This window comes from Arabidopsis lyrata (assembly GCF_000004255.2).
Source record: "Arabidopsis lyrata subsp. lyrata unplaced genomic scaffold ARALYscaffold_3, whole genome shotgun sequence".
Classification (NCBI taxonomy): Eukaryota; Viridiplantae; Streptophyta; class Magnoliopsida; order Brassicales; family Brassicaceae; genus Arabidopsis; species Arabidopsis lyrata.
In genome coordinates, this window is record NW_003302553.1 from 10,362,879 (window position 1) to 10,374,088 (window position 11,210).

The following is an 11,210-nucleotide window of genomic DNA, read 5'->3' on the forward strand; positions in this document are numbered from 1 at the left end:
ATTTGCTACTTAAATATATGTGATTCCAACAATATTTATTGAAAGTATATATTTCATTTACTATCTAAAACCTTAAAGCTGGAAATTTAAAATCAGTGTCCTAATTTGAAATGGACCATATATTTTAAAGTTATTTTTTGAAGATCTTACAATAAATTTCAAGTAAAACTGAAATGATTTATCAACTTCACATAACTCTTAAACACACACTTTTACAGAACATCGACAAGTATTTTAGGTAATTAAATACTCAACTTTTAAACAATTAAACAACCATATGATAATTATCTGTCAAACCATAATGTACTAAACTTTACATTACATAACCATCTTATTATATTTATGGGCTATAATTTTCACTATTTATTGACATGTGATATTATTGATTAATAATAAAAAAACACTATCACTAATTGACAGAAAAAAACAAAAGGAGAAATACAATTAATATTTTTTTCCCTAAATTTTCTTAACGAAATTAATTACAAAATAATTTGTATAACAACTTAACAAGTAAAAAAGATTCTACTTTTCAGTGACATCAAAACTAATTTATTCAAGGGTAGTTTCGGAAAAACAAAAAAAGCACTAAATCACTTTTTCCTATAAAAGCAAAAGAGACACTCACCAAACAATTCGTCCCTGAAACCTCTCTTAAGAAAACTCAGGCAACCATTTTCTTCCGCCCGCCGCCATGGAATCACTTCCTCCGCCGCAAAACCAAACATCTTCGGCAACAACTCCGGCAAAAACTCTCCTCGGAAAATACGAACTCGGTCGTCGACTCGGTAGCGGAAGCTTCGCGAAAGTCCATTTAGCTCGATCAATCGAATCCGACGAGCTCGTCGCCATTAAAATCATCGAGAAGAAGAAAACAATCGAATCCGGTATGGAACCAAGAATAATCAGAGAGATCGATGCGATGCGTCGTCTTCGTCATCATCCAAACATACTCAAGATCCATGAAGTTATGGCAACCAAATCTAAGATCTATCTCGTAATGGAACTCGCTTCCGGTGGTGAACTTTTCTCTAAAGTCCTCCGTCGTGGTCGTCTTCCTGAATCAACGGCGCGTCGTTACTTTCAACAACTCGCTTCCGCGCTTAGATTCTCTCACCAAGACGGTGTCGCTCACCGTGATGTGAAACCTCAGAATCTACTCTTAGATCAGCAAGGTAACCTCAAGGTCTCTGACTTCGGTTTATCAGCTTTACCGGAACATCTCCAAAACGGATTGCTTCACACGGCGTGTGGAACTCCGGCTTACACAGCTCCGGAGGTTATTTCGCGGCGAGGATACGACGGAGCAAAAGCTGATGCGTGGTCTTGTGGTGTGATTTTGTTTGTTCTTTTGGTTGGCAACGTTCCATTTGATGATTCGAATATCGCAGCGATGTATCGGAAGATTCATCGGAGAGATTATCGATTTCCGAGCTGGATTTCGAAACAAGCTAAATCGATAATCTATCAGATGTTAGATCCAAATCCAGTAACGAGAATGAGTATTGAAACAGTTATGAAAACGAATTGGTTCAAAAAATCTCTAGAAACTTCTGAGTTTCATCGTAACATCTTTGATTCGGAACCGGAGATGAAATCGAGTGTTAATTCGATTACTGCTTTCGATTTGATCTCGTTGTCGTCGGGGTTAGATCTTTCTGGATTGTTTGAGGTTAAGAAGAAGAAGGAGAGGAGATTCACCGCGAAGGTTTCGGCTGTTGAAGTGGAGGAGAAAGCGAAGATGATTGGGGAGAAGTTAGGTTATGTAGTGAAGAAGAAGATGAAGAAAGAAGGAGAAGCGAAGGTTGTTGGATTAGGGAGAGGAAGAACTGTGATTGTGGTGGAAGCGGTTGAGTTAACGGTGGATGTTGTGGTGGTTGAAGTGAAAGTTGTTGAAGGTGAAGAAGATGATTCACGGTGGTTTGATTTGATTACAGAGCTTGAAGATATAGTTCTTTCATGGCACAATGACATCATGTAAATAGATTGTGCCTTGTGGATTTTAGCCTTTTTGTTCTGTTTTTGTTCAGTTTTGTATAATTCATGAAGAAATCAAATCTCCCTCTTCATAGTCTTTTTAACAGTTTTTATTTACATACACAGCTAAAGATCTAACCAAAAGTTAAGAAACTTTAAAGCTCGTCGTCGTTGCAATCCCAAGAACAGATGTGAGTGTTGAGATCCATAGATCTAATCCTCCCTCTCTTAATCTCTTCTTTTCTGGCTTCTTCGATTTTACGAACACTATGTTTTCGACATTCCAGAGTTTCATCAGAATGGTTCGAACTTCCAAGTATTTGAACGTTGAGTCATCGGGTTGAATTCCGGATGAAACCATCTCTTTGAAAGAGCTTCTTTGAATCTTCCGTATTGCGTCTTGTTACACGATTGAAGAAGCTTTCTGTATATTGCTTCAGCCTTCATTCAAGTAGCCAACTTTAGTGTAGAGTCGAACATAACAGAGAAAATGCCAAGCTTATTTCATCGCTTCTACATAGCTCATCGCTTCCTGAACGTTTCCAGTATCCTCAAAAGCATTGATCTAGATTCCATATACAACAACATCATGAATTCAACCGTCTCTTTATACACTTTCTCTGCCATATTGAGCTGGCCCAGCACAGTAGCATCTGGCTTTATGAGGCATACTGTATGCCGCATACATATCAGAGCATGCAAGGATCAGGACGAGAGTATTATATGTTCACTTACCCGGTGTGACCCCAACTAAAATCATACGCCTTTTCGCAGCTTCTACTGATTCGGTAAACTTCATTAAACTCAATAACTGTTCTCTTATTCACTTCTTGGCAGCAGATAAATAACATCTAGGCTACCGACTCCATTAACTTTGATCATTACATTGTACGCAATAACGGTTCTCTTATTCACTTGTTGGCAGCATGTAAATACTCTGTCAGCTCACGCTCACCATAGGCATCAATGTTGGCCGAATAATCATTCTCTCCTTGTTGCTAAGCCTCTCTGCCCATGAGCTCAACTACGCATCTTCAACATCCTCGATACAAAAATCCAAAGCCGCAAGAATAGGCGGGAATACATCCTTCATAACTTAGACATTTCGTCGAACACTTGGTGGGTGTTAAAAAATTTCTTCACTAAAAGAAAAAGGACGTAAGATAAGGTCCACCAAAAACAAATTATTCCACAATTTTCCTGCTTTAATATGAAGAGGAAGACTTGCCTAGTCAAAGTCAACCTCCTTACAGAGAAATTTCTTTTATAAATAGAAGTGAGTTAAGCCCATCACTCACCACTCAACAAACAAAGTATCTTCGTTTCCCAAAGACAAAAATTGAGAGACGATGATTCGAACCCAATCGTATAGCTTTCTTACCATCTATTTCTTCTTTTGCCTTCTTCCCTTACCAAACACCATCGCTTCTCCCACACGGTTCCTGTGCCGCAGCGACCAAAGAGATGCTCTTTTAGAGGTACAAAAGGAGTTGCATATACCAACAACTACATGGAACAAGACCGTTGACTGCTGTTCTTGGGATGGTGTCACATGTGATGCTATCTTGGGAGAGGTGATATCACTACAACTCTATTTTACTACTGTCAACACATCTTTGAAATCTAGCAGTGGTCTTTTTAAACTCCAACATCTTCGTGAGCTAGATCTTTCACATTGCAATCTCCGAGGAGAGATTCCTTCTTCAGTAGGAAATCTTTCTCATCTCACATCTCTAGATCTTTCTCGTAACCAATTAGTAGGTGAAGTTCCGACTTCAATCGGTAACCTAAACCAACTAGAATCCGTTAAGCTTCACAAAAATCATCTTGGAGGTAATATTCCTACATCTTTTTCCAACTTAACCAAGCTTTCTACTATATACCCAGCGAGAATCAATTCACTGGTGGTGATATAGTATTAGCCAATTTAACCAGCTTGACCTCTATAGACCTCTCTTCCAATCACTTTCACTCCTCGATTTCCTCTTACCTAAGTGAAATCCACAACTTGGAGCGATTCTCAGCGTATGACAACTCATTTTCCCTCATCATTGCTAAAGATTTCTTCCTTAGCTCAGATTGATTTAAGCAGCGGAAACCAATTCGAGGGACCTATTGATTTTGGGAATACATCTTCATCATCCAAACTTGAAGTGTTATATCTTAGGCATAACAATTTCCGAGGACAAGTCCCTAGTTCTTTAACTAAACTAGTCAACCTCTATGATCTTGATCTTTCTTACAACAAGTTGGAAGGTCAAGTACCTCACTGTATATGGACATCTTCTTCTTCTAAGTTGGAGTATGTAAAGCTTTCTCATAATTCTTTCAACAGTTTTGGCAAATCATTGCAAGTTATCGATGGAGGGACGTTAACACAATTGGATCTTGCTTCAAATTCACTCCAAGGACCAATTCCTCAATGGATCTGCAAGTTAAGAGCTTTAGAGAAGTTAGATTTGTCAAACAACCATTTCACTGGTTCCATCCCTCAATGTTTCAAGAATTTCACTTCTCTTGAAGATCTTTTCCTGCGAAACAACAGTCTAAGTGGATTTCTACCAGATATATTCACCAACTACACATTGTTGAAATCATTTGATGTCAGCCGCAATAACTTGGTGGGTAAGCTTCCAAAATCTTTGATCAGTTGCGAGAATATGGAATTTCTCAACGTGAAAGGAAACAAGATCAAGGACACGTTTCCATTTTGGTTGGGATCTCTACAAAACTTCAAGATTCTTCTGCTCCGATCAAATGCATTTTATGGTCCAATCTACAACTCTTCTGCTTATTTAGGGTTTGGAAGAATAAGGATCATTGACATATCCGACAACTACTTCGTCGGATCATTGCCACAAGACTATTTTGCCAATTGGACGACGACTGAAATGTCAAAAGTCAAATATATATCTTACGGAGCCCTAGAGGGTCCATACAGTGCTCCCCAAGATTCCATGGATTTGGTGTATAAAGGAGTAGACATGAATTTTGATCTGATCTTTAACGGCTTAAAGATTATTGATTTCTCTGGGAACCGATTCTCGGGAGATATCCCTGGATCCATTGGTGTATTAAGCGATTTTCGTCATCTTAACTTGTCAGGCAATGCATTCACAGGCAATATCCCACCATCTTTGGCGAATATTACAAATCTCGAGTCATTAGACCTATCACGAAATAACTTGTCAGGTAAGATTCCTCAAGGTCTCGGGAAGCTCTCGTTTCTTTCCAACATCAACTTCTCCTACAATCATCTTGAAGGATTGGTGCCACGGAGCACACAGTTCCAAAGGCAAAATTGTTCTTCATTTGTTGGTAATCCTGGGCTATACGGCCTCGATGATATTTGTGGAGAAATCCATCATGTTTCCGTTCCTACATCTCAGCAACCCGAAGAATCTTTGTCGGAGCAGGAAGAGCCACTGCTGAACTGGATAGCAGCCGCGATAGCATTTGGACCTGGTGTGTTTTGTGGATTAGTTATCGGATGTATCTTCACTTCATACAAACACAAGTGGTTTATTATATCTCGTTAAGCCCATCTATCTGGCGGGTTCGTCAAGTTTGTACTCCGGTAACCTAGTTCGCTAGGTGTTCCTTCCTTGTAATTTTCACCGTATAAACATTGTCACTGTAATATTCTCACCGTTTTGTGTTATATGGTCCATGTTGGTTGCCTATGTTTCTCAGTTATTATTAAATTAAGCTTTAACAAAGTGTCTTGAAAAATATGTTTAATAGCCATATATTTATCTCTAGTTTGAGTCTAAAGAATCTTTATTTTAGTTGTTTTAACACATACATACATATATATATATATATATATATTAATAAAATCTAGTATTATGTGGGAATTAGGAGGAACAAAACAGTTAAGAGTCTCTGTTCTCAAAATTTTCCAGAAACATAGGAGATAATCCATAAAGTCCCCCGGCTAATATAGAAAAAAGGTATATATGATTATTATTTGTGAACATTGTGTAGAAAAGAGTCAAATCTTTGTGGAGAAATTTTGTCGGCCACAAAGTTATTTTTCTCAGGAGACTTGCTAAGAAAGAAAGATAAACTTCGAAGAGTGGCTTTGCTCTGTCTTCATCTCATGACTTATTTAAATGATAAACCCATTTCTCAGGGCATTTACTTGGACGCACAAGTTTTTGTTTTTTTTGGTTTTAATGTGAAGATTTCATTCAATAACAAGATTACAAGCTGATCTACCGATTACAAAAGCTAACCCATTATCAAAGGAACAAGAGCGAGACAGACTAAGAGAAAAATTACAAAGGAAATGAAAGACGACTAAAATAAATTTGAAGAAGAGAAGGAGAGTTCAACGCAGACCCTGGAAAAGACAGCAGGCGATTCCGCATTGTAAGATCAATGGCGAGGCGAGTAACAGAGGCGGTGGATTGGACGCACAAGTTTGTGTCTTATTTTTTATATACTTGGTCAACTTCTTGTTACCGTTTTCTGTATTTCATTCTTCACGGTTAAATAGGGTGGAATCATTTTGACATTTTCCAAGAACCTATTGATTTTGGGGAATACATCATCTTCGTTTGGCCATCTTTGATTTGTCCGATAACCATTTTACTGGTTCCATTCCTCAATGTTTAAAGCGTTTTATGTTCGAAGAGTTAAATCTGAAAAACAACAATTTAAGTGGATTCCTACCAGATTTATTCATCAACGGTTGTTCGCTACTATCACTTGACGTTAGCGGCAATAATTTGGCGGGTAAAATTCCAAAATCTTTGATCAATTGCGAGTATATGGAATTTCTGAATGTGGCAGGAAACAAGATCAAGGACACGTTTCCGTTTTGGTTACGCTCTCTGCAAACCTTACAAGTAATTGGGCTCCGATCAAATGCATTCTATGGTCCAATCTACAACCCCTCTACCTATTTAGGGTTTCCAAGCTTGAGGATCATAGACATATCCAACAACAACTTCGATGGATCATTACCACAAGACTATTTTGCCAATTGGACTGCAACGTCAACGGTGTTTCAGAATAGTTTTGACATGAACTATATGAAATCTGATTTCTCTGCGTACCGTTCGATGGATTTGGCGTACAAAGGAGTAGAAACAGATTTTGTTAGGATCTTTCGAGGCTTCAAAGCCATTGATTTTTCTGGAAACCGATTCTCAGGGAATATTCCTGGATCCATTGGTCTATTGAGTGAATTACGTCTTCTCAACTTGTCAGACAACGCATTCACAGGCACCATTCCACCATCCTTGGCAAAATATCACAAACCTTGAGATATTAGGACTATCGCAAAATAACTTGTCCGGTGAAATTCCTAGAGGTCTTGGGGAACTCACGTTTCTGTCCAACATCAACTTATCCTACAATCATCTTGAAGGATTCGTGCCACGAAGCACACAGTTTGGAAGTCAAAATTGCTCTTCATTCGTTGGTAATCCTAGACTACATGGCTTCCAGGAACCTTGTGAAGAAAGCCATCATGTTCCCGTTCCTACTACATCTCATCAACCCGAGGAATCTTCATCGGAGCAGGAAGACCCCATGCTGAACTGGATAGCAGCCGCGATATCTTTTGGACCTGGTGTGTTTTGTGGATTAGTGATCGGATATATCTTCACTTCATACAAACATGAGTGGTTTATTTTTTCTCGTTAAGCCCATCTCTTTCGAGGTTTCGTCAAGTTTGTACTCCGTTCGTCAGGAGTTTATTATATCCTTGTAATTTTCCATTTTCGTGGTTGTATTATAAACAATGTCAATGTTCTAAGCTGTTTGTGCAATATGGTCCCTGTCGGTTTCCTATGTATCATTGTAATAAATCTCTTTATTAACAAAGTGTCTTGAAAATCATGTTTTATTCAATAACTCATAGCCATCCATTTATCTCTAATTTGAGTCTAGAATCTTTATCTTAGTTGATTCAATGCATATATTTTACATCAGATATAATATTCTGTAGAAATTACGAGGAACAAAACAGATGTAGTGTCTCTGTCACTCATATCTTTCTAGAAACAGAGAAGATAAATCCAAAAACTATACACTTATTATTCCATGGAAACTTTGTGGAAAAATCTTATTGGCCACAATGTTATTGTTCATAGAAGACTTAGGCCATGTTCTTTTAAGAGACGCTGCGACATGCGACAGCGACGGCAAATAAACGTGGATGGAGTGATAATTGTTAAAACGAGTCGCCGGATCTGTTGAAATGAGCTGCGGCAACGGTCGCTAGAAATTCTGGCGACTCCCCTCTATCTCCAGCGATAGCTTTCTCTTTCTCTAGCGACTGCTCCGTCATTGTCGTTTTGCATGTGTGTCGTCGTTTTCTTTGTTAATCACCTCCGGCACGGTCGTTTTGAGCTGTCGCAGAGATAGTCGCTGCGAATCTTCTCCGAACAGGCCCTTACTAAGAAAGAAGAAATTAAAATCTTGACGAGTGGCTTTGCTCATGATGACCCATTTCTCACGGCATTGCAAGTTTTTGTGTCTTTTATTCTTTCTATCATTTACTTTGTTAACTTTTTGTTTTCGTTTTCTCGTCTTTCTTTTTGTCTTCGGTTATGCAACCGTGATTCCTTCATTGGTCGCGGTTGAATAGTGTAGAATCATGTTCCAAGGACCTATTAATTTTGCAGAATACATCTTCTTTGTCTAAGCGAACCGAATTAAGCAAAAACGGTTAATGACTAGATCAACGATGAGAAAGTTCAATGATTGAAAATGGCACCTCGTCTGCTCAATCTATAGAGAAAGAAGTCCAGTTTTCTTGTTCAAGGACTTGTGTGAACTTAGGCGTTTGTTTTGCATTTTTTTTTGGGTTCTTTGTTAAATGGGTTTCTTTGTTAAGAACATGTACAGTGGAGAGTTTTCACATAGATTCTCAATAATAAAATATAAGAAAATAATAAAAAGTGGGAGAGAGAAACCAGAATCGATTCGCATTTGACAACATTTGAAAACCCTTTGAGAGACTATCATTACACATGTCAGCATATAATTGGTTTTGAATTTTTTTTTGTTATTTAAAATTAAAATAAATAACTAAATTAAATGATATGTATTAGAATAATATATTTGAGAGACAAAGTCTCTATGCACTACACATGCTCTTAATTGTGTAAGTAGTCACTTTTTCAAACCCAATTGTAAATAAGAAATTTTCACAAAAGGGACATAAATGATTTTTTGTCTTACCAATTGACAAAGTGGAGAAAGGTTTTCACCGTTTGACAATTTGCCATATTTCTGACGAAACTGCCCTCAACTAGAAGTGTAACTTGGTTCGTTTTTTTTTTTTTTTTTTTCACAAGTGTATCGTTTTTTTTTCAATTGGTTTGGTTTCTGAAAATTAGTTTTATTTAATTTTAAAAAATTTTGAATTAAAAACAACATTGGAAAACGAAGAACATAGTCGACGAAAGTGAAGAGCTCGAGGAGGAAAACTCAGAGTAGAAACCGTTTCCATTCTTCAATCTAATCTCTCATTATTATTCATCTACTTGGAAACGACCAAAACCCCAAAAAATTCCGGCGAATTCCGTTTCGATTCCTCTTTAACTCTCTCATTATCTTCCGTTCTTGCCGAGACGAGCAAAAGCAAACAAATTTCATATTTCTGGCGACGAACAAAATACAACAAAGTTCTGGAAACTCAAAAACTTTAGCTTTTCAAATTTAAAATATGCTAAATTTACAAGATTTATATGTAAAGAGAATTCAAAAGGTAAAAAAAAACAAGATTCTGAGATAACTGCTAATGACGGCCGCAAAATTAGGGTTGCAGAGGAGGATACTCAGGTTGAAGATGACTGGAAAATTACATTTATACCCTTCATCGAATTTCTTCTGTGTACGTATATGCAATTTACGGTGTACGTACACAAAAATATTTAGTGGAACTTATGTATATGGTTCGATATTAAAATGGTTGTAATAAATATCAAACCACCCTCTACAAAAAAAACTAACAATTAATGATTTGACTCCAAATTTGAGCTATTTTGTTACTTATTCATATATATCTCAATAAAATTCATGCATATATAATAATTAAATAAAAATATATGGTGAAAAAATATTGTTCCTCATACTTTTGAAAAAGTTATGTATGTATACGTGTAATAATGTACGTACATCTTTATTGGTGTGTTAAATTTGTTAAGATAAATTTATTGATACAATAATAAACCAATATTGGCGATGGTGGGGGTGTATTCTACGACGCTCCTACTGGAGATGAAGCCATTGTTATTTGATTTTTTTTTTCTAAATACACTCCCAACAAACAATGTCTCTCTTGCCATACTAATTTATATTTTTGTCTCATCAACTCGGGTATTGACTAAATCATCAAAGACTAGAACAAAATTCACACAATTACCATTCACTTTACAATTACCATGCCAATTTGTATGTGTACGTCAAACATTTACCGTCAGATGATTTCTCGTGTACATATTTAGTAATGTACGTACATTTTTCTAAAAATCATGTTTTATCTCATGGTTATGACTCACAAATGGTTGAATATCACCATTCTCTCCAAAATAATCGATGTTTTTTCAGTTACGTACACGTTAATTAGTATACGTACACGTTTCTAATAATCAACTGAATTTTTATGTTAGCCCCACAGTAAGTTGAGTGTCACCATCATTCCCGACATGTCATATCCCATATTTCTCAACAACAAAATCAGTCAACTTGTTGTAATGTAATCTTCGCCACTACCTTTATTACCGTTTATAGTTGTCATCTTCATCGTCCCCTTCCTCATCCTTTCTCTTTTTCGTCGTCCTCATCCTCTTTTTTTTCATCCTCTTTATCACTCTGTACTTCTTCTGCTTCATCTACTTCCTCATTGTTTTCACCACCGACCCATGGTCAGTTTCATCAGAAAGGTCCTCCATCTTTCTATGTAATTATTATTTTAAAAATTTTAATGAACGTTATGTTACATAATATTATTGGTGGATAATATATAAGATTCTAAACTAATATATAAGATTCGTAAACGTAGTGGGCTGAGTTGGGTCTTACATAAATCGTCGAAATTGAAACATCATCATTATTGAGCAACTCCACCTCACCACTTAGCAATATAGAAAAGCCATTATACACTTCAGAAGAATCATTCATTGTTAATAAATCGTACTTTGATTCAGGTAAAACCGATCTTCCAATACTAAATTTCACACCATTACCATTCATTTCAAATCTACCATGCCCAT

General features: G+C 36.9%; 3 protein-coding genes across 3 annotated transcripts; all 3 read left to right on the forward strand.

Moving 5' to 3' along the window:
- Nucleotides 1–627: 627 nt before the first annotated feature.
- LOC9319458 (CBL-interacting serine/threonine-protein kinase 7) lies at nt 628–2,076 on the forward strand. Its single transcript, XM_021031020.1, has one exon. It carries the CDS (start codon nt 695–697, stop codon nt 1,979–1,981), a length of 1,287 nt encoding a protein of 428 aa, XP_020886679.1. The 5' UTR covers nt 628–694; the 3' UTR covers nt 1,982–2,076.
- Nucleotides 2,077–2,173: 97 nt separating this feature from the next.
- LOC9321603 (receptor like protein 30) lies at nt 2,174–5,592 on the forward strand. Its single transcript, XM_002883346.2, has 2 exons — nt 2,174–2,765; nt 2,903–5,592. The coding sequence occupies exon 2, from the start codon at nt 4,005–4,007 to the stop codon at nt 5,514–5,516; it is 1,512 nt and encodes a 503-aa protein (XP_002883392.2). The 5' UTR covers nt 2,174–2,765; nt 2,903–4,004; the 3' UTR covers nt 5,517–5,592.
- A 1,160-nt stretch (nt 5,593–6,752) lies between these two features.
- Nucleotides 6,753–7,250, forward strand: LOC110229929 (receptor like protein 30-like). Its single transcript, XM_021031104.1, has one exon. The coding sequence runs from the start codon at nt 6,753–6,755 to the stop codon at nt 7,248–7,250; it is 498 nt and encodes a 165-aa protein (XP_020886763.1).
- The last annotated feature ends 3,960 nt before the right edge of the window (nt 7,251–11,210 follow it).